Source organism: Poecile atricapillus, chromosome 1 (assembly GCF_030490865.1).
Source record: "Poecile atricapillus isolate bPoeAtr1 chromosome 1, bPoeAtr1.hap1, whole genome shotgun sequence".
In the NCBI taxonomy this organism is placed as follows: domain Eukaryota; kingdom Metazoa; phylum Chordata; class Aves; order Passeriformes; family Paridae; genus Poecile; species Poecile atricapillus.
Genome location: NC_081249.1, coordinates 144,536,053 through 144,559,659, shown reverse-complemented (window position 1 = coordinate 144,559,659; position 23,607 = coordinate 144,536,053). Strand labels below are relative to the sequence as shown.

Below are 23,607 nucleotides of genomic sequence, written 5' to 3'. Positions count from 1 at the left end.
CCCTAATTTATCTTCCAGCCCATCCCACACTCATATCGCTTTGCAGACATGACAAGAGGTGGTAGAAGTTTTAGAAGAGCTGAGATTTTTTATTTTGAATGTGGATTTTTTTTGTTCATATTTTTCTTCCTGGAGAATGTTTATTCATCTCTCATTCCTTTGCTTCAGAGGAAGAATGGAAATTTCCAGTGCCAAAGGAAAAAGGATTAGGACTTGGTTTTAAGTACAGGGAGAAAAGCAAGCTTCTGTGTCTTTGAATTTTGCATCGTTTAGGACTAACCTTCAGAATGTCGTACAGGGACCATCGCTGCAAACCTTCATCTGCAACCTACGTCTCCACTGTGGAAGTGCTGCTCTCTTCCTGTAGAATGACCCCACCTCCTCCTTTTGAATCTTCTGTGCAGGTCAGGCCTTTTCAAAAGATGCCAGTGCCAGGTTGGCATCCTCCTACTGGTCAATCAGTTGCCAAGCTTGCTCCAGGAAATGCCATCTCACCACCCAGCAGTGTGTCTTACTGCTCAAGGCTAGATGTCATCCTGGCACACACAGACCAGAGGAGAGATTTTGGGAGCACTAGTCACTGTGTCAGTCCTTCTGATGAGACATCCACATGTTCCAGTGCTTGCAAGGATCCCTGGGGACATGGATATGAGACGTCTGGCACTCAGTCAACATCTGCATCTTACAAGCAGTATTCAGAAAGAGAAAAAAGTGTTCATCGTATTTCCCCTGGAAAAAGCGATCCCTTGAAGCTTGCTCTATCTTTGCCTTCAGATGTTCTTTCCTGCAAAGCTCCATCAAGCTGGACATCACGCCTAAATGTTGATCTGTCTGCTATTCCAGCTGCTTCTGTGATCCACAGCAAAAATCTGCATGCATCTCTGGAACCTTGTGATTCACTGCCAGCCCAACAAGGGTGTAGCCAGTGCAATGTCCAAATGTCAGACCTCCACACTTCAATGAAGCTTTACATTTCAACGTGCAGCTTGACGATAAAGCCTTTTCGAGCAGGTTCACATGGAAGCAGTCATGCTCATTCAAGTCTGCTCATGCCACAATTAGAGAAGGTGCCTGAAACTCCCTCTGGTCTTCCAACACTATCCCAGAAACCAAAGCAAGGTTTCCCTTCAGGTGGGTCACCAGCCCTTCAAATCACAAGATTTCATGTGACTTCCTCCAAGTATTCTGGGCTTCCCCAGCAGTCTTTATCCAGAGATGTATGGCTGTCCCCAGCTGTGCTGACTGGAAGAGAAAATTCAGCTAATGGGAATGAGATCATGAACAAGGATTTAAGTCCAGAGTTGATTGTCTTTCAGAATTACCCTTCATCTGGGCCAGAGTTTAGGAAGACTCCATGTGATGGTCTAACACCTGCTCACCACAAGGTTTCCAAAATCACCCTGGTATTTGCCACTCCTTGGACTGCTATGCCTATCCAGGTGGTAAGAGAATTTAGAAGAAGCCCAAATCCAAAAATCTTTATCAGAACACTTGATTCAGATAGAGCTGGTCCATCCTTTCACCCTGTGGAGATTGGGGCTGGCCTCTCTCTATCAGTGAACCCTGTCTGCTGCTCAGGATTGCTTTCTAGCCATTGGAAAAGATCTGCTTTGAGGCCTTCCCAGGAAACATGCACTGTCAGAAGCGTATGCCCTGACAACCTTGTGACAAACATACCAGCTCACACCACAGCTTCAATCCACAGAGACACAGAGCGTGCCGGGTCTCCATCTATCGCTGTCAACATTGCATCCTTTGGATCTGGGAGGAGAGTGGTAAAGATTTGCATTCCATTCTAGGAACATTTGCAAACAGAAGATCCAAGCTGCGTTTAACCAAGCCATGTGGATTTCTTTTTGCATGGATCCTGCCATGTTCTAACTCCTTAAAAATGACTTGCAAGACAATGAGAAAGCTACTTGTGCTCTGCTGTGACCAAGGCTGCAGCTGCAGCTTGATCCATGCCCAGTGAAGATAAGGACTCTGCTCTAATCGAGTACTTAACAAGAGTTTCATTTTAACCATTAGCGTGCTGTTGTTAACACAGCATACAGCTGCTTACAGACTTTGCATGATTGGGCCATAGTGCTCAGCACTTTGAAGACTGGAGACTTCAGAGCCAAGAGCTGGTTTTCTTCTCAGCTAGGTTGGACTTGATGGTCTCAAAGGTCTTTTCCAACCTAGTCAATTCTGTAGTCAGCCTGGGACCTGGAAAAAATCCTCAGTGTAGTTTTCCTCAGTTCTTTTCTGTTTCATTGTTTTCATTTCCTTCCTTGTTAAATTACGCTGTATTTCTAAATGTTAAATTCCTGGGTTTATAACTTTAAAAGTAAGGCTTGTTTTCAAAAGCCAAAGTATTTAAGTATGTAGAAAGAAATCACTTTTTTCTCCCTATTAGAAAAGGAGAGGTACCACCCTTTCCAGAGGGAAACAAAGGGAATTTAATATCCACAGCACATCAAATCTGGATATCCAGCAAAGTTTCTAGCAGTGAAACTATGGGAAGTTTCAGAGCTGCTTTCAGACAAATATTTCATAAGTAAATATTTAAATGATGATGTTGTATGGGTGTAGATTCTGGTCTAACACCTAATACTTACAGGGTAGGGATCAATACTGTGCATTTTGAAGAAGGAGGAAATAGGTGTGAAGAAGCAAACATAGCAGTTATCAGAAAAACACCGGTTTTATCTCTGTGTTTTTCCCATATATATTTCCAATATCAGATAACTATATTCTTATGCCAAGGAGACAGTATGCAGTATGGGGAGGGAAGGAAATTTTAAAAACATTCAACATTAGAATTTTGCATATAGATGGTGAGGACAGATGTCAATAATACAGGGATGTCAGTATGATAGAAAAAAAGTATGTTTTCTTTTTATAAACAACTTTAGTGTGTTTTATTCCTCGTGTGATTATTCTTCTTACCACTTTTACTGAAATGAAGCATAGTAAAACATTTCTGTGAACTTTATATAGTCATGGTATCAAGAACACTTACTTTGCTAAAGTAAATTTAAGATTATTTTAATTATTATTTCTAGTATTTACTTTTGTCAGTATTAAGTCAAATCAAACCTTATTCTTCTCCGTCTTGACATATAGCTTGGACTTGCTTACATGCTTTAAGTGGAGGTTTTTAAATCTGATAATTCAGGCTTTTAGTACATGGTTAGAACAGAAAGACTTTCTGTCATGTTCCAGCAATCTCAGCAGCAAGCCCGTGGCAGGCAGTGAGGGGCAAATCCGTGGAGCTTGTTATACCATGAAGAGCAAAAGAAGAAGAAGGAAGTGGATTTGCACAAATATTTAAAATACATTTTATTCCAGAGAAATAAAAACTGCTCTTCTAGGAATACAAATTTCTTTTGGGGCTGTGTCATTTTCCAGTGCATATAAATGTGAAGTTGTGGCATCTAGACAACATAGTTATGTTAATAGCTGAAATGTTTCATTCGGTATTTCTCCAAAAGCTAGAGCTGGCAGATGCTGTCACGTAACTGTGTAAATAGCATTGGTTTATTTTAAATCTTTTTTTTTTTTTTATTGGACTTTGATTTTAATTCTGAATTAACTTGTATGAAAGAGGTCTTTCTGGCAGCAACTATGCAACGAACTCAGAAATAATGAAAAACTCCAGTTCAGTAGGATTAAAAACTGTTTCTATGTTTTACATTGCTAACAACTTGAAAATTTATTCCAGAAAATCTCAGAAATCTCAAAAGCCATTTTGTGGTTTTAAGCATCTTTGGAAGCCCTCACTCAAAAAGGAATCTGTTTTATAGTGAGTGGCCAAGTCTTTTACGCTTTCTGTAGCTGAATATTAAATTCCCAGTGATGGGCCGTGATTCCTAATAGAAACAAACTTGAAAGAAAGTTTATACCTGCTATACTCTGTGGGAGACCCTGGTAGGTTACCTGAGGAGAGCTGTGCAGTGTTTTGTATTTGAAATCAATGTGTCTCATTCAGAGCAGGAGTTAGGAGACCTGTCTAAAAGTGTGGCAGAAAGTGAAGTAATTGGCGACAGGCCAGCATTGTGGTGTGGGAGCCAGTTTTTATTCTGCTTTCAGATTGGTATAACAAATGCTTAAATGAAAAAAAAATGTTGTGGTTCTGATTAGAACAATAGCTGTCAGAAGACTTCTGTGTAAAAGACAAATGGAATATGTTTACCTCAGCGGCTCTCCAGGCAGCAGCACTGCAGGTGCTACAGGGGCTGCTCTCCTCTGAGCATATTGCCATTGCCTCCCCTGCAATGTATGCAGCCACTTCCCTTTTGCAGAAATTTTCTTTCTGAGCACCAGTTTTCCTACTCAGTGTCAAAACCTTGGTTGCCAAGGGCACATGCACAGACCTCTTCTTGGAGGACTTAGTTCAAAGCTTTCAGTAGCCAGGAGGACTTTTGCCCACTACTGTAACATCCAAAAGAATTGAGCTTTCAATGCCCACTGTCACTTGTGCTCAGTGGATTTCAGTGAGAGCAAGGCACTGAGCTCTCTGGTGGCAGCTGTTTATGAGTCACCACCCCACACCCCCGCTCTCAGATGTCTCTCTTCTCTTTCTCTAAGGAAAATAACCATCTTCCCTTGCCTTTTTTCTTCCATCAGAGACATACAAGCAAGAAAACTAATAGCTGACCCTTTCCTCAGGTATCAGTTTCACTGCTTACAGCTACTAAATAGAGGTCCCAGAGGTAAATAAATTTTGACCAGAAATGGTAGATAACTCACAATAAGTATCAAGAAGCTACAGAATTTTTAAAGCAGGGTTTAAAACACCAAAATAGAGATGCAGCATGTGGTTCTATGTCAGTGGTGCAAATATAGATGGCAATTATAAGTGGTTTAATAAAGCATTACAGTAGATAGACCTGGAGCCTACACATTTTTCTTCAGAAGTGCAAACTAAATCCAGTAGCCCTCTAAAAAAGATCTCTCTCATAATTTCATACACTTGATAAGTAGGATAGATCAAAGGATTAAAGTTTGAATGACAGAGTATCCACCTTCTGGTGGGGGCTGTGTGTAACACACAGAGACACAGCAGAGGTATTAATGTATTTCGTTAGACATTCTGGTGAATTATGGGCCAGACTTACTCTAAACTTAGTCCTGTTGAACAGGGGCCTTTCTCTCTTCATGACTGCAATTACTGTGATGGGAATGGATTAGCACAGAGCAGTTTGAAAGTCTGGCCTGGACATGATATTTGTTTGTGCATTTTTCTGTATAGGCAAAATATTCACAGCTCAAAAATGGGCCAGAACATCCAGCTGAGTCTGGCTGCCAGTCCTCTTATCCACAGCCCCCAAGGAGGGCTGAGTGGTGGCAGCAGTAAAAAAGTCCATTGAGCAGCTGAATATCAAACGTCAAAGCAAGGTAGTGGCTGAAATATGGGGTGTGTCCAAGGCAATCAGGGCAGGATCAGTGCACCTCAATGCAGCTCAGGAGGGACTGATGTCCAGGGCTGAGCTGAGAGATTCCCAGATGGGAGCAGGAGTCCATCCAGGGCCCATTAGTGCTGTCAGACCCTAGCAAGTAGGTGTGGAGTACCCTGCACATATGTTCAAGCTTGGGAAGCCTCTCCTGCGGGGTTAAGCAGTTGTCCAGAGAATAAACATCATGGCTGGTTTTCTAAAGCAGCTGTCAAAGAACATCTTTTCCCTCTTATAAAAAAAACACTCTGTAAGACTGCTACAGGACTGTGACATTTTGCACAAGAGTGATCTCTCTTGATCACTCTAGATGTTTGTTTTTTTTACCGTGCACACCTATGGCTTAAAGGCACAGATTTACCCATGTCCTTTACTAGCCCATTTCCAAAATGTTTAGCAGTTGTGTTGTTTCACTGATTCTGTTCTGCTTCTTTCTTGCCTCATAATTCTTTTACACTATATAATTGTTCTCAAATCTTCTACAATCTGTTATTTGCACTTTACCCAGTCAAAATTACTGATTGGAATTTCTCATCCTTGTCCAAAGACTTGTGATTCCATGAGCTCACAAAATGGATTACACATTACACAATGCTGATAAATGCAATCCCTCACAGTGGTCTGATTTTCCAAAGTCTGTCAACCATAGTCACTTCAGTGTGAACCTTATCCATGGATAGTCTTTGCTCATGTCCTGTCAGAGCCTATGAGTGGGGATTTTATCCTGCTGTTGTCTCATCACTGAACAAGAAAAAAACCTGTGGGCAGTTACATCCAAGGAAAAATAATAAATTCCTGTCAACCTGAAGAAAAGCATAATTTTTTTTGCTAATAGATAACTATATTCTTTATTCTTTTGCATTTGGTAAAACTAAGTATAACAAAATATATGAGACAATTAATTGGGCAATCATTTTTCTTGACACCAGAACAGAGTAAGGGAGCACTGCAGTGCCTTTGAGACATGTGTGAATTAGTTGGAAAATGTGCACACTTGCACAATGTTAAAAGGTGCAGAGGCCAGATTTCTTAAAACCACATTTTTTATTTTGGACTAAAGTCTTTCTGCATCGGAGACTGGCAGAACAGAGAATAAATAAAATCAGTGCAGATAAGTTGGAATGATGGCCTGAAAAAATGACAGATGTAATGCATGTGGTACAGGTGCAAGCTATGAAATCTTTTCAGGTGCAATACGGGATGGGGGCAAGCTGATCTGACGGCACTTCTTCTGAAAACTTTCTGGAAGCTCATTGTAGATTGCAGGGTGAACTTGAGTTCATTGTGTTGTATAAAAGAAAAGCACTATATATAGGCACATGCTGAAGACTGCAGCTTGAAAGGCACTCTGCTGACTTCCCAGTCTTCTCTTGGATAGCTTTATTGCTTATTGCCATTTGTTACATCAAGTCTCAAAACAAGTGCAAATGGAGAAAACCCAGAGGAGAGCAGTAAGGATAATCAGAACCAGAAAGACAGAGATGTTGTGGAATAATTGATCAGATCACTGTAGTTTTAACCGCGAGAAGACAGAAATCCTCTTATGCAAAAGGTCTACAAACATGAACAAGGCTGGAGCAAACGTAAAAGGAATGAACTCCTGAGTGTGAGGAAGAGGGCAGTATGTAACTAGCTGTAGCAATAGCCATGCATTTTCAGGCTAGATGTCTGGAAAACTGTGCTAATTGTGGAGGTACTGGTTTAAGTACCTCAGTACTCAACCAGTGCTTTAAAGCACTGGTTTAAGTTGCTCAGGCAGGCTGTAAAGTCTCTGTTATGGGATCTCTTCTAAGACAGAATCATATGGACATCTGTCAGACATGACAGTGGTCTTGCTTGGGATTATAAGGGTGGCTTAGACCTCTGGAATTCACTGCCTTGTGACTTAGTAGTTGTGATAAGGACTGACAGGTCACTTTCCTTAATATACTTGTTAATGCTTCTCTTTCTTGCTCAAGACCATGGACTTCTAATAATTAATTTCTGTCTTCTGTTGCATCCTGCTCCTTTTTTTCCCTCTCAAGTGTACTCCCAGCAGCAGAGTTAATACCTCTTCTCCCATTTATGAATCAAGATTATGGGGTAATTAATTCACTGAAAAAAATAATAAACTTCTTTTTATAGGTTTATTTGAAAAGCAGTGACCTCGGAAGGTCTGTAGATGAAGTAGAGCAACTGATAAGGAAACATGAGGCTTTTGAGAAGCTTCTGGCATCACAGGATGAGAAGGTAAAACAATAAACAACAAATATTCTACCAGCTAGAATTCTATGAGCCAAAATTATGAATATACTTTTTTTTAATATGGTAACGCTTTGAATTGGTAACAGGTGTGAAATGCCTGATATGCTTGAACAAAAGATAAAATGGGGAAGCTTAGGGAAATAAGAGGCAGAACACTGGAGAACAACTGTTAAAACACTCCATGCCCAAGTCTATGCAACAGATAGGAAAACCACTCAGTAAGCTGAACAGGGGGACTTACAAGAAAAAATATTTAAAGCAGGTCATATTGTATTATGGATATCAGAAGTTTCTGCTTTTTTTCATTAAAAAATTTTGACTTTTAAAGCAAGTAAAATAGAGTAAGTGTTTTACAAAACACAGTAGGTATTTTGACATTAAAAAAGTTGTCCATATGCACTTGGTATACAACGGCTGTAGCAAATGGGCAGCCTCTCTGCACCTTTGGAATAGACACTGAATTGCTCACCTGTGTAAAGGAATCTGCCTGGCTGGTGGCCACTGCTGTAACTCACCAGGGCAGAGCTAAGCTTAAATCTGTGGCTGTGCCTGGCTTCTCCAGAATGAAGCCCCAGGACTCCTGCCAGCTCCCTGCCAGACTGATTGCTCATTTTGAGAGCTACATTACAACACCTGGTTTCCAGAAAGCAATGAAATCTGAGCACTCATGGATGTCATGCCTGCTTCATGATTCCTTGCACTGGACAATCAGTGGCATAGGCACTCCTGAAGCTACAATTTTAATTAATTTATGTAGCTGGGATGTACCAGCAGCAGTAATGTCAGAGATGTAACATAGTACAGGTTGAGGGGGAATGCTGGTTAACTTGTCCCTGTTGTCCTTGGTTCATTACAGAAAAAATGAGACTATTTTAGCTATGAAAGGAGTTTATTTTGTTTCTTTCACACCACTTGGAAGCATAAAAGTAATTTGAGATCTGTTGCCTCCTCAGATGATGTCTCTTCAAGAACAGGCAAGCAGATTGGAAAAGGCTGATGGACTAGAAGGGCAAAAGATTCAACACAAACTGAATGTCATTCACGAGAGGAAGCGTCAGATCAAGGATCTATCCCAGAGCAGGAGAGAGAAGCTGCAGACTGCCCTTCTTCTGGCACTTTTCTACCAAAACTTGGAAGAGGTAAGAGGGTTTTAGAGTGGAATGGGGATGTAAAGCAGAGGAACTGCCTACCTCTGTTGTGTGAAGTGCTCACTCTTGCCAGACATTATCAGGTGGATGGATGATCTACTCTGGTGTGGCAACTCCTGCCACATTCATGCAAAACGATGCTCCAATGCCATTCCTGTTACTATACTATTGTCATGGAATTGTGTCCATTACAGCCATTTCACTCATCAAAAGCTCTGCTAAAATAAAACAGTTGAAAGGAAAACTGCAAGCTAATACATATTTTTCATTTGGTGAGAAAGAAAATGCATTCCAAATCAGGATGAACACAAAGTGGAAAGCCTGGGCACCAAGCTTTATTAGTGGGTGTTCCTTGAAGGCCTTCAAAACACTGCTGTGACTCAGTACAGCTCTTGAGCTACTGTAGACTGGCCTCTGCAGAACATGCTGGTCTCTGTCTCCTGTTCTGCCCTTAGTCCTGTAACTGAGTAGCTCTGCTCTGTCACTACTGTTGGAAAGACAAACTAGGTCAGCCTTTCAAAGGGCAGCATAACATGTGTGACTGAGAACTGTGCTGGCATAAACAAGAGCACACAGACGCAGGGGCACATTTTCAAGCACTCTTGCTGGTCTGGTATCTACCCCTTCTGCTGCTTTGTCCCATGGAATGTCCTCAATGGTTTATAAAACCACAGCTATACTTTTTCTATTTCCTTTTTCTCTTTTTCCTTTTCCTTTTTTTCTATTTCTATTTCTATTTCCATTTCTATTTCTATTTCTATTTCTATTTCTATTTCTATTTCTATTTCTATTTCTATTTCTATTTCTATTTCTATTTCTATTTCTATTTCTATTTCTATTTCTATTTCTATTTCTATTTCTATTTCTATTTCTATTTCTATTTCTATTTCTATTTCTATTTCTATTTCTATTTCTATTTCTATTTCTATTTCTATTTCTCTCTTTGTCTTTTTCTTTTTTCTCTTCCTTTTTCATTTAATAAAATTTATTAGAAATTATTTATACACCCAAATATTCACTTGTATTATTTGGTTATACCGTTACTATCCCATGATAGGAGATCAATGAAAATCCACCAGTAATGGTCTGTCCACCTTTTGGACTAGCAGAGGGGAGTGGATGGACTGGATGGTGCATTGCACAGGGGTTATAATTTCAAAAGAGCAATTTCCCAAAATCTTCTTGGTAGAGAAATTGCCAATGCCCTTCTAGAGATGCAGTCAACCCATTAGGTAGGAATAGTTATGCATTTATTTCCATCTCTCTGTAACTGTCAAATCAGTGCTTGGGCTGGGGTTCCCTTCATTCTTGAATCACAAGCTTAATGCACAAGATTTGGCCCTGCATAGTGAAGAACATTTCCCTATTCTCATCTATTTTCTCTACGTAAATTCAACGAAGAGTTCTTTGGGGAACTTTTGCTCTCAGGATATGTGCTCATTTACCTCACCAACCTAGAATCATTGCCTAATGCTGTAGAATGTGAATTTCACCAAGCAGTTAAAAAAACCAAAAATCTTACAATAATATCTTCCTTTCTCTTTGTTGGAGAGAATGGAATGTTTAAATTTATTTTAATTACATTCTGGGTGTGTACAAGGTCCTGTATGAGAATGGTCCCCACAAGAATGTTAAATTCAGAGATGTGTTTTGAGTTTGGCTGTGAAATCAATGAGGTCATTGCTTATTCTTGCCTTTTAAGAGAACAAGACTCATAGCTCAGGCCCCACCCCCCTGAAAACTCTCTGTCCTGCAAACATGTTAAATAATTTCTATTGATCAAACTGAATTTTTTGTGTCAGCAGAAATTAGTGATCACTGTCATCATTAAAATTCTTCTAGTTATTCTCTAGAAGCAAATATATAGAGAACTACACACATTAGTACAATGACCCACAATAATTAACTCAAGAGATGACATGCAGTTTACAAAATAAAACTCGCCCTTCTAAAGTAGAAATATGGTGCTTTTGTCTTATGTAAAGTGAGACAGACTTATAAACGACCCTATTGCCAAAAAATCTGTAGCTCAGTGTTAATCTGGAAGACAAATGAGAAGTTGCTACTTAGAAATACGTGTATTTAAGTTATTGCAGAGGGAATATTATAAAGTTAGAAGTTTGTGACTTGTAAAGCTGGCTCCGGGTTTTAACACTGGCTTTGAAACTTGCTCATGATATTAGTAGTACTTTCTTTCCCTTTCACCCTGTACATAAGAATAAAAAACATTTACATCTTTATGTCAGAGGAATGAGAGAGACAATTAGTTTTTTCTAGATGTCTGGAGCAGGCAGATCCCTTTATGTGCTTTGCATACTTCTGTCATTAAAAAATCAGTGTAATTTACAGTTTGTACTTGTGAGGTTACAGTAACTGATCTTTTGAAAGAGTAAGTTTCTAAATTGGTAGTCCCCACATTTTTTATTCCTCCCATAGAAATAAGTCTGGTCTTGTGCCTGCACTGAGCATAACACTAGTTTTTCTGTTGTCTTCACTGAAGTGAAAATAGCTGCCCAGACAACCCTTAAATCTTTCCATAGAAAGATCTTGGGAAAACAGATCAGCTTTGCTTCACATCTGAATGCGGGCACAAGGCCAGGAGAAGGATCCCTCACTCTCTAGAGCCATCTTAAACAAGTCTTAAAATAAACCAAGGCACTAAGAGTTCAGATGTTCAGTCTATCATTAAAGCCACTGCTTCTAATTAAAAAGTAGGAGAGAAATCGACCTTGAAGTTGCTTTATCCTGGGGATTGGTTTGTTTCTCATTCCAACCATATGGATGAGCCTCCCATTCAAATGAAAAGTCACTTGAGTGACGCTGAAGCACAAATGTGTGGCTGGGAATGGGAGAAGGCCATCGAGGAGTGTGTTGCAAATGAAAGCAGCACATGACAATGTGTAGCCCTTGCTAAGTTTGACATGGCCTGTTTGAGTCTCTAACTGTGCTTTGGAGGGAAACAGTTTCTGGAGAGCAGGCTGCTAGCGGAAGTTGTTTCTGTTATTGTTTGTAGAATCTCAGCAGCTGAAACAACATTTCAAATCATTAATTAACAGACAAAATCCTCCAGCTGACAAGTCCTGTGTACACGTAGCACACAGATCTGCAAGGACAGCCAGGATATTTTGAAATGAATAAAGCTACCCTTCAATTAGCAGCTTTTGTGTTGTCAAAACACTACATTACTTCAGTGCTCTCAGGACAACAGGATCAGTTACAACATTATGTCAAGTGTTCAGTTCTCAGTGTTTTGATGGATAGAAAATATTTCCTTCAGTGCTAAGGGATAAAGTTCAGCAGAACTTAAAGAAAACTGTGGGAAACTTGGTTTCCTATTCTTCATTTTATTCTGCATATTTTAAAATCCCCTTAAAAATGATTTCGTAAGAGAACACATAACTTTTGCTTTGTTAGCTTTCACAAATCACCTGTTTTTCTGAATCTGATATTCCTGACCAGATAACTTTGAATTTTATGAAGTATAAAAGCAAATATAGTTGCATTTCCATCCAAATAATCTGACTAGTGCTTGCGCCCCGTCAGCAAATCTTTATTTGCATTGCATTTTCCATTTAGGTCTCCCAACACCACTGACATGAGGAAATGTTAGTGCTGTTTTATAGGTGAGGCACTGAATTCTAAATAATCTTTGCCCATTTTGCAGGTAGGTCAATGGCAGAGATACTAGATGAAACTAAGAGCCTTAAACCCCCAGACTCAGTGGTCATAATCTCACTTGAAATGTGATGCTCTCTACATAATCTAGAAGACTGTATAATCTGCCTTGTGATAAAATCTGAGGTATTCAAGGAATTTTTCATTACTCCTGTGGTCAGATAAAAATTAGTTTCATTCCTACTTGCATTTAACAAAGTAGAATAGGTTCAGAAACTGGAGGTCCACCCAGCTCAGCTGTCAGCTCCCACTCAGTCTGTCCAGCCCAGGTACAGACACTTGCACAGGATGGTGGCGTATCCTGGGAGGAGGTCCCAGGATCCCAGGTGGCTGTTGTGCTAACTCGGGTGCCTCTCAACGTTGCAGGCAGAAGATTGGATCAGTGAGCGTATGCAGAAGCTGGAGGACCCTTCCACACAAGACCCCAGCAATCTGCAGGACAAGATGAAGCTGCTGCAGAAACATCAGGTCTTTGAGGCAGAGATTCTAGCAAATGAAGAAATCATCACAGCTGTTAATAAGGTGACCCTCTCTCTGTTAGTGTTTTTAAAGATTATTACTGCTCATCCAAAGATGGACAGATTGATGAAAGGTAAAGGAAGAGTAGCTTGGTCATCACTTCTGCATCAATTATCCCACTGGTGTGACAAGAACCCAGTTGTTTTGCCATGGAAAGGTAATGCTGTTAATTTACAGCAAGGAGATACTTCATTTGCTCCACCCAGGGAGCTTCCATCTTTCCTTATAGCCTAAATAGGAAAATACACACTGAGTTCTTCCTTGTCTGACATGATTAATCCTTCAAAAGGCAAATAGGATTTCATGCCAAATTTGTGAACATTCTTGTTGGAACTGGGTGAATCATATAGCTAACGGGCACAGTCATCTGTAATACCTCCCTTGGCGCTCCCATTCCATGAATATCTTCCTTGGCAGGGAAATATTCAAATCCCAGTGTTCCGTGATTCTAGATTCCCTCCACATGTAAAAGCTTTCCAGCTGGCTTAATCTTTTGGGTGATAAGAATTTATATAAGTAATCTGTTGCTCAATCTAGGTTAGGAAAGTGAAAGAATCCTCCTAGGAAAGACACGAAACATAGTAATCCCATTAAAAATGAGGCAATTTTAACTTCTAATTTCTTCTCCTGAATGTGAAGAGAGGAGAAGCCCTGGTGTCAAAAGGCCACCCAAAATCAGGAGAGATCCGTCGCCAAGTCCGCATGCTTCAGGAACACTGGGAGAAGTTGAAAAGAGCTGTTGCTGCTCGTGGAAAAATGCTGGAGGACAGTCGGGACTTCCTAGAATTTCTCCAGAAGGTGGACCAGGTGGAAGCCTGGATCAGGGAGAAGGCAAGTGGATTTTAGTATTTAACCCAAGCAGCACACTAGAGACTTGACATTTAGCAATGACATTCTGTGTCATCTTCCAGGATATTTGCCTAGTGATTTTTGTCTGGAAGAATCATGACACGTGCTACAAACAATATGAAAGGAATGATTGAAAAAATTCTATGGAGTCTGTCCATACCAGAGTCAACTGGGCAGTATTAGCACAATCTTCTCATGTGAACTGTGCACATGAAGAGTTTGTGATTATATGTGGCCCTCTCACGTGTCTCTACTGAGACAGAGAAATGAAAGCAGATAAGAATGGAAGACACTTGAAGCATTTGGCAGCTGGCCTTCACTCTTATTGTCTGGAAGTTTCTCTTTGCAGGGGTGAAGGAAGAATGACTTTCATTCAGAGGTTGCTTCTGTAGCCAGTAGTAGATTGAAAAGGGAGTTGGGACCAAGTCTCATAATTATCTAAAGATCAGAAGAAACTATTTCAGAAGCTGTAGGTTGGTGATTTATAGGCACATCACAGAAGTTACTGCATCAGGATAAGCACTGGGAGTTGCTGTGGTCTTGAACTCTTCACCTAAATATTTGTCTGTTTGCTGCTTATTTCCCTAGGAGGTCATGATTAATGTAGGTGATGTGGGAAATGACTATGAACACTGCCTGCAGCTCAAGAAAAAGCTGAATGAGTTCCGTGGAGCAACATCAGGGGTAAGAGGTGTTTTCCATGCTCATGTCTTGCATGGCTGCAAGCAGCAGGCAACTTTTCAGTCCAGTTAATAAATATAGTTCCAGTGCTCTGAGGAGGTGTAAGACCAAAGTGATAGGAATATCACTACCTCAAAAGTCATTTTAAAAGACTGAATTTTCTCCTATTATGCCTTCTGCTTTGAAGATGTCTAGGCAGGACTGTCAGCCACTCATGACACAACCTAACATTTCAGACTGCATTAAATGACTCACTGTGTGAGCCTGAATTTGAGCAGATTTTGTTTGGTTCATGCCGTCTGCAAAGTCACAGTGATTTCCACCCAAAAGTGGTTTAAAAATGTGTGTTTCAGACATGCTTGTTTGAATCTGAGAACTGATCTGGACCTTCCATGAACAAGCCTGTGAAAAAAAAAAACTGTTCTCTATTTCTATCCTCTATTTCTCCATTTTCCTTCTCCTGAGGAATGGTCTCATTCTAATACTCCTTCATCCAAATTAAGCACATAAATCTGGGTGCCTCTGTTTATATACACACACATGGTTACTCATGAATCATAACGTTAATAACCAGACATTTAGTAAAACAGAGCAATGGTTTACGCTTTGGATAACAGTCATGTGACAAGACAGCTGCACTCTTCACCTTTCAATGCTGAGATCTCTGTCCTTCTTTTGTGGTGCTGAGTCATGCCAGCTGCCTCTCCTGCCCCCAGTGAGATGTGCCAACTTAGGCACCAAACCTGGGGAGCAGGGGCCTCCTTGTCATGTGTTCAGCTCCCCCCGTGAGAACTGTGAGGCCATATATTGAGGGGATGCAATTGCAGCAACCTCTTGTTCTCTCTGTGTGAACTGCTACAGATGAGGACTAAGAGGTCTGTGTGTCACAGGAAAGATTACTGTGCTGATTTGCTAGTCTGGAACTTGCTGGAAAGGTCTGGGAAGAGATGTGTTAGGAATTTGTGAGTGATATTTACTCCAATATAGTCTCCTAATATTCTTCATCCTTTGTTTGCCTGTTATCTTTTTGTTGATTCTTGTTTTGGCAGCTCCCATCATCTACTTTTGTTGCCTAGTAGCAGAAGACAATCCTCTTCTGCAAAATAGCAGTGTAGATATGCCTGACACCAGGGAGAAACCCATGAGCTCCCTATCCCAGAACCCAGCAGAATTTTGTGACAGTGTATTCACACTGGATTTGGATAGAGAGCCAAATTACTTGGCTTCAGCACCAGGGAATTAGTAAATTGAAGAGACATTCATTGTACTCACCAGCTGACTGTGAGCTAAGGGATTGAGCAAGAGCTCTTCTACAGCTTGTGCCAGCCAAAAGGATGATTAATAGGGCAGAAACAACCCAGTGTTCCAGTCAGCATAAGCCTCTGAATAGGAAAGTCATTCCATAAACTAAGATAGGCCTTATGTGCCACTCTTGCAAGTCTTGGCCTTATCTTGGCTATCAGCTTGTAGCCACTGCTCCTGTAACACTCTGAACATAACTCCTGCAGATAAAAAGATGGGACAGTTATGCAGTTACGCCCAGATAGTTTGTGCTCAGCTGTATAGTGCTTCCTAGGATGATACAAACAGAAGGGGGCTGCTTCTGGCACAGTGTGTGCATCCATCCAGTCTGGGTTTTCCCATTAGAAAAATCTGAGATCAGGGTAGGGAGTAATCATGATACATTGATGGCTGCCAGACTTCCTATTCACTGTGCTGCTATTATTTCCCAGGAGAGGAGGCTACAGGGTTTCTGAAGAATATCTGACTGTCTGCTGGTTTCTCTCTTTTACTCTATGGCTGTGTATAATAGGAAAGCACATATGGAAGCAGGCATATTGGTATGGATGCTGCATAAACAAAGCACACAATGGAGTGAATACTTACATTAACATCTTGCAGCTGTGCTTCTTTACACCAGTGATTGTCTCCCTGCTAAACCTGTGATTCATTTGTCCCAGAAAAATAAAGAATGTGTTTGAATCTTGGAGCAGCGTTGGCCATCTGTAGTGCTCCAAAAGAAAAAATTATCCCACTGTACTCCAGATTATATGGGCAATGTGCAAATATTATCCATTCTGTGGTATGTGCATGGGAAGAAAGTCTCCTAGAAGACTTAGACTTAGAAGAAAACAGAGTGGCATAGGTTGTCTGGAATTCTCAAGGCTGTGTGGATTTTGAGCCTGTTGTCTACAGTACAGAAGGCACTCTAGGACAGAATCTCACCTAGATAAGTCAGTGGGCTCAGGAGCCCATGAGTCACTACCTGTCTGACAGAGGAACAATCTGCCTCATATCAGCAACCAGCAACTGCATCTGTGTTTCTTCACCAAACAAACCCCTGCTGGAGTATCTGGCTTAGAAATGAGGGTCTGAGGGATCTCACCTAGACCAAGATCATTGCTGCATCTACAGCCATTAATGTTCTTTCTTGCCTTTACTGTCTTCTCATCAGGCACATGGTAACACCAACACTTGTAGTAGAGCAAACACCATGTGTCTGAAGCGTTAGCGAGGTAAAACCTTTTCTTGCTGCTGCTTGACTGTCACCTCGGTGGAAAACTCAGTCACAAGCAATTTGAACATGTACCTTTGTACCCTTTGTCACTTTACAGGAATCAACAGTAGATGATGCCCACATCAGGACAATCAATGCCCTGGCCATGAAACTGGAGAGACAGAACAAAGAGGAAACAAAAACAATCTATGAGCGCCGAAAGCAGCTCAATGAGAAGTGAGTGGGCTTTCAGATGTCCTGTGTAAAGCAAAAACAGGAAGGGAAAATTAGGTGTCTTCAGCTGAGATAAATGAAGGAATTGAAACATTTGTTTTCTTCTTTAATATCACAACTACCAAATATCAGACACTGGAGTTGTCTTTCCAGACTGCCAGAGCAGGTAGCTTAGAAGGATTCTTAATCCAGAAGTGCCAAAGTCATGTTTCTAAGCCTTGGAGTCAGATACTCTGTTTCACACCACTTGGCACATGAGAGTCATGAAGCTTAGACTCTTCCATTTATTCACACAGTTGTCCTGGTGAATTGCCCTGTGCTTTTGCTGCTCCACAACCCCCTATCTAAGAAACAAAAGCATGAAGATACCGTTTGTGAGATCATTGAGAGCTTAAGAAAACTGAATCAGTACTTTTTAGCTTTTAACCCCATGCCATCCTGAAGATATGGAATAAATTCAACCAGATAACCTTCTCAGGGTAATGGTTCATCCTTGTGATAAGCCCCCTGCTATAGAGAATTTGGGTATCAATGCATGAGGTAGTTCAGAAAACCTGTGGTTTTGTTTAAATATGAGTATCATGGAACCCATGTGTGGAAATCCTTACCTCTGATATACATCTTTAAAATATTATTTCCAACTAAAGGTGGAACAGTTTTCATGGTAACCTGAATGCATACAGGAAGAAGTTAGAGGGAGCCCTAGAGATTCATGCCTTAATCAGAGAAATAGATGACATCACAGAAAGAATTACTGAGAAGGTAAGTTTTCCAATTTTGATTAATTGAAATGGAAAAATACTCTATCAGTCTTATTCTTTCAGGGAATAGAGGTAAAAATGCCAATCCTGAATTATAACTGTGATATTAAAAAAAGAGGAAAAAAAGACTATATAAAAGCTAATTATTTCATCAATGTAAGTAATTACGTTTATTTAATTATTAGTCAATAGGTAAGTGGTACTACTTAAGGTTACAAGACTTTTGGCTTGAATTTTTAAAACAACTTTAAAAATCTATTTCTTCATTTTATGGGATTTAATTTCTTAGGATACCAAAGGCAAATTTTACTTTTGTATTTTCATAACACATGCCTGATTTTCTATGCCACAATTTATTGTGAAATATTTTTCTGGTTTGGCATATGACAAAAAAAAAAAAAAAAAAAAAAAAAAAAAAAAAAAAAAAGAAAGATTGAGAAATGGAGGGAGGCACAATTTTTGTTTTACATGTGAATGGCCAGAGGCACCTTAAGCAGGATTATGACTGCTCAAAGAGGTGTGGATTCTTGTTTCATCTCTGTAAGGAGAGCAGACAATGTGCTGTATTGATATTTAAAAAGACAATAAGAATATTCAGATGGCAATGCAAAGAGGTGAAGGAGGAGGAGGAAGCTCTTTGAAATAATTAAGATACGAATCCTTTTGTTTGGTGTAATCTTCACCATTTGCATGTCTCCATGCCCTCTCCAGAGTGTATTGATACAAGCATTGGATTACGGAAAAGATGTGGAAAGTGTGGAAAACCTGATTCGAAGACATGAAGAAATGGAGAGAGAAATCAGTGTTATTAAGTCCAAAATGGAGGTAAGAAGTAGGAAAGTACAATATATACTAAAAAAAATTCACTTTTTCTTCTTGAAAATATGGTGGAAAAATCATTGTTATTCTTCAGACTGATTAGCAGGAATTTTCAGCTATACAAGTGCAGAATAAATTTCTTCTCATGAAAATACCAGGCTGCTTGATCCTACTTTATCTTATCAAATATTATTCTTCCTGATGCACAAAATCCAAGAAGAAAAGTCCCTTTTTAATGTTCTCTAGGTCTCTGGCCCTCACCTGCAAGCCAGATCAGACTGTCATATACATTTTGGAAAGCATGGACTTCATCTTTCCCCCAGTTCCTGGATTTAGATGAACCAAAATCACAACTCTATTTCTGTTCAGAATTTAAATGCAAACCCCATACTGCACGTAGTTTCCGTAGTTAGAATTAGCAGTTCATTTTCCTGTTTGTCCATATTCTGCAAAACTCTTTTCTAAACTGTAAATTAAGTTTTTTTTGCATTCAAAGTAATGCACAGAGATCTTTCTTCACATGAATGTTTGCTCACAAATTCTTGTGTATTAGTTCTTGCATATTACACATCCCTTTGAATATTTTGCTATTGTAATTTAATTACCTGCCTTTGAGACCTGGGATCTTAAAAAGAACTATTTTTCCTGAAAGACAAACTCAGGAATGAATATAAGTATTTGGCATAAATTTACCCCACTATAAATCTCTTCCCAGCCACTGGAAGTGGAATCTTTCCGCCTTTCCACAAGGAATCCGTCCATAAATGACAAACTGACTATGAAGCAACAGGAGATGAAAAACAACTGGCTACGACTCCAGGGACAGGCCAAACAAAGGTGAAGACTTAGAGTTGTTTGAATATCTCTTAGCAGGAGCAAAGCTGCTCCCTGGGGTCTAAACCCTACTTGCCAGAGGTCTTTTAAAGGTTTTTAAGGATTTTTTACAAAGTTTACACAGGCAGCTAAGACACCTGCATTGGAAAAAGTGTGACTTGATATACAAACAGCTCCACTAATGGGACTTTGGGAAAACTAATACAATGTTTTTGTGGTTTATCCCATTAAATAATGTTACTAAAATGCTTTCAGACTATCAAATTAAATCTATCATAAAGCCTTTGTGAAAGGCTTATTTTTTGGATAGTCCTTGAAGATTTTTTTTCCCTTGAATCTTCCTAAAACAAGAAAGGCTTAATCCTGATCTGTAATCATCGGTGTAAGCAACGCATATGAAGGCTTTTTGTCCTTTCTTCTGCTAATGAACTGATGTAGAAAAATTAGTAAGTATGTTGTTTTCAAGGCAGTGTGCATCTCCTGTGTTTTTGGTTAACATGAGGATTCTTAGGAACTGTAAGGAAAAGTTTGAATTAATTTCATTTGGCTTCTGTTAAGATATTTTCCTCTGCGAATGGGGAGGGAAAGGCAGCTAGATAATTCCATGTCACATAATGCTGAACTGCACCTTGTGTGGCAGGAAGGAGAAGCTGGCAGCCTCGTACCAGTTGCAGAAATTTAACTTGGAGATGAAGGAGATACTAGACTGGGCCCAAAACACCAGAGCTTTAATGGAAGCAGGGGGGCTGCCTAAAAGCGCAAATGAAGCTGAAAGTATGATTGAGGAGCATCAGGAGAGAAAGGCAAGTATCCTCTGTGGTTCCAATTGCACATCCTGGGAATCTTTCTGTGTGCACTGCATGCTTCTGTCAATAACATGGTAAAAAACTGTTTTCATTACCAGGCTGGGGATAGAAATCACCTATATACTGACAAAACTGTCTCATGGGCAGTTGGATGGCTTGTGTCTTTGCAAAAAGGCTCAGAAGCCCCATGAGCTCTCACCTGTACTGCTGTCCAAACCTGACAGGGAAAAACAGGTTCAGTCTCACATCATGCTCACTGCTCATCTCCTTATTCATATTGCCAAAGAAGTTAATGCCAGATAATCCTTGCTTTAAGCTAGATTTTTTTCATGTGAACTTAATTTACCTGAGAAGAAAATAAAAACAGCAGTTTGTTTCACACAGTGAAGTAAATTAACGGAATGGTGCTATATATTCAGTTCTGAAACACTTCATATGCCAGTTAATCGTTATCTTTCTAATGTTTTGGTGGCTAATTTGGCTAATACTTTTGGGGTTTTTTCTAAAAGGAGTGATATTTTAATTAACATTAGGGAAAAAAAAAAATCAATATTTTACTTTTTCCCAAGAATCATAGGTATCTTTCAGCTGTTGTGCTACATTATCTTTGCAATTATTTTACTTTTTCTAAAAATCCTGTTCAAAGAATAATTACTAATACCCAGTGCTTTGTGGGTCCCTTTATTAGGACAAAGAATGTGTAGATTCTGATTAATTTTCCAATCCTGAATTTAGTGTGAAGTCTTTAGAGTCATCCATTTTAACAATGCTTTCTCATACCACTTAACATTGTTTTTGCTAAAAATTATTTGTGGTATTAGAAATATCACAAACCACTGATGTAGTGTGCTCCAAATTTAAATGGTGTCAAGATCTTTAATATCTGATAGTCAAGGAACCCAAATGGTTCTTAGGAGATAGTCACAGAGAAAAGGGGGAAATTTGGCATCATGTTCTTTTGTTGACTAAACCAAAATTATAGGCAAGGCAAGAAGGAAGGATCTCTAAATTCTGGTCAGTGGCTCAAACCAAAGTCCTTAGAAGAGACTAGGGTTGAACACAAGATGCTAATGTGACTTTTAAAAATATTTGAATTACAATTTTATAGCTGTGTTATCTGTGATTGGGCAACACCACTACCACAAAAATCTCTAAAAGCAGCAGTTCTAATTTCAGAAATTTAATAGTACATGCCATAGTGTTTAAGGTGGTTTATGAGTTAATACATGGTATTGTTACAGTTCGTAGTTATTTTCATTTTCAAATTGCTGTCATTAGAAATTCCACATTCAGTTTGCAGGGGTCATAATTGCTTTTTATGCTTTCACCTTCAGGATGAACATGATTCATTCCTCAGACCAGGTGCAAAAGTTAAATGTGTTTCATTTTAACAACACAAAATGAAGTAAAACCATGTATTTAAAGTAAAAATCTAATGACAACTTATTTGTCTGCATTTGGGAGAGGAAAAATTCTAGGCACTGTTTCTTAAAAGAGCCACTTTGATGTAGGAAGACTGGGGGATGATATTATGAATGTTTGAAATGGTATTCATTTATATCTCAACATTTTCTAATCTGTTTCTAACTAAATCTCAATTTTCATTTGTAGGAAAACAGTTGTTCCTGGACCAGTAAAGTCATTTACTATTTATATTTATTCTCCCTTAGGCAATTCTATGCCCTTCCAGTAACATAGCTCAAAGATGAATGATTTTCCATACAAATATTAGTGCTGGAAAGTTACGGACCAAACTCTTCCCCTTAAGGCTTGTATTCTGAATAATGGCTTTTCATAAATCCTTGACATCAAACTTAGTAATGTATTTTAGGAGGAGATTGAAGCCCGAGTGGAAAGATTCAATGCTCTCAGTGACTGTGGTAAGGAACTTGCCAATTCTGGTCACTATGCAACCCCTGAGATTCACCAGTGCCTCTCCAGACTACAGCAAGCCTGGTCTGAACTGATCCAAGCATGGAAAGAGCAATACATAAAATTGTTTCAGGCACAAGATTTACAGGTGAGTAAAATGACATTCAAGAGGGAATGCACATGCCACTGACAGTTTTTCTTGATATAAACAGCAAATTTATGAGAGGGTAGGAAGGAAGATGTGCTAATAATACCCAGTATTTAATCTGTATTTCACTGGTTTCTGGAAGGCATACTGAGGGTCAAGCACATTCAGTGGTGACAACACTTTGAGAAATTTTACCTCTGTAAATCATAGAAATTCCTGTGGAATATATGCTCATATGTTTTTCAAAGACTGTAAAACTTAGCAAAATTTGGTGAAACTCTCATACATCTGGAAAATGACACTTACTTAAAACACAACATCACCACTCTTCCAAATTCTATAACCTTCCCAAAAAGACATGGAGCCAGACCAGTATTTTTTAAGAACTGGAGAAAAATTTAGCATGGAGGGAATAATGTATTTTTTCCTGGCTTTTTTTTTTTTTTTTCCCCTAATAAAAGAACTATTTTGGCTGCAGTTTTCCAGAAATACTTCCCTATAACAGTCATCTGTTACTTTAAAAATTTCTGCTCAAACAGAGATTCTACAATGAAGAATGTCAAGTACTTTAAATAAGTGCTGGACTACTGATCCCATCTAAAGTCATCACATATATGAGAACTTAAATCTTATGGTATGGGCAGTTTGAATGCTTTTTCATGTATTATGTTAATTTTTGAAATAACCATGAAAGTTAGGGTTTTTTCTGAAAAGTTTGAAAGTTTTTGGTGTAGTCACCTGCAGTCAGGTTAGCTTCTGCTTTACAGCACTTCAGCATTTCAGCATATTGTCATGTTTGTGACTGTTGGGTTTTGCTCCTATACAGAAATTCTATGGCTACGTGGAACAGATTGAGAGCTGGCTCAGCAGCAAAGAGGCCTTCCTAGCTAATGAGGACTTAGGGGTATGTGCTCTGAGTAGTTACAATTCTCTCTGCAATCAGTCTGGAGGAGAGGGGACTGCACAATGATGTGCCCTGAACCTTTCTATGCTCTTTCTCCTTCTGAAGTTACTGCTCTGCCCTGTTGGTGGTTTAGGATCAGATTTCTTTCCTTGGTATTTTACACAGAATGGGAATCTCA

At 39.5% G+C, this 23,607-nt stretch overlaps 1 protein-coding gene across 1 annotated transcript in view; it reads left to right on the top strand.

The window, feature by feature from the left end:
- SPTBN5 (spectrin beta, non-erythrocytic 5) overlaps positions 1 to 23,607 on the top strand; it is a 95,767-nt gene that overhangs the window by 46,685 nt on the left and 25,475 nt on the right. Inside the window, exons 35-46 of the mRNA XM_058861014.1 lie at positions 7,563 to 7,667; positions 8,636 to 8,821; positions 12,872 to 13,027; positions 13,664 to 13,855; positions 14,462 to 14,557; positions 17,170 to 17,288; positions 17,933 to 18,047; positions 18,758 to 18,871; positions 19,581 to 19,702; positions 20,340 to 20,502; positions 22,337 to 22,525; positions 23,352 to 23,429. Coding sequence (XP_058716997.1) covers positions 7,563 to 7,667; positions 8,636 to 8,821; positions 12,872 to 13,027; positions 13,664 to 13,855; positions 14,462 to 14,557; positions 17,170 to 17,288; positions 17,933 to 18,047; positions 18,758 to 18,871; positions 19,581 to 19,702; positions 20,340 to 20,502; positions 22,337 to 22,525; positions 23,352 to 23,429 — 1,635 coding nt within the window. The remainder of the gene's footprint in view (positions 1 to 7,562; positions 7,668 to 8,635; positions 8,822 to 12,871; positions 13,028 to 13,663; positions 13,856 to 14,461; positions 14,558 to 17,169; positions 17,289 to 17,932; positions 18,048 to 18,757; positions 18,872 to 19,580; positions 19,703 to 20,339; positions 20,503 to 22,336; positions 22,526 to 23,351; positions 23,430 to 23,607) is intronic.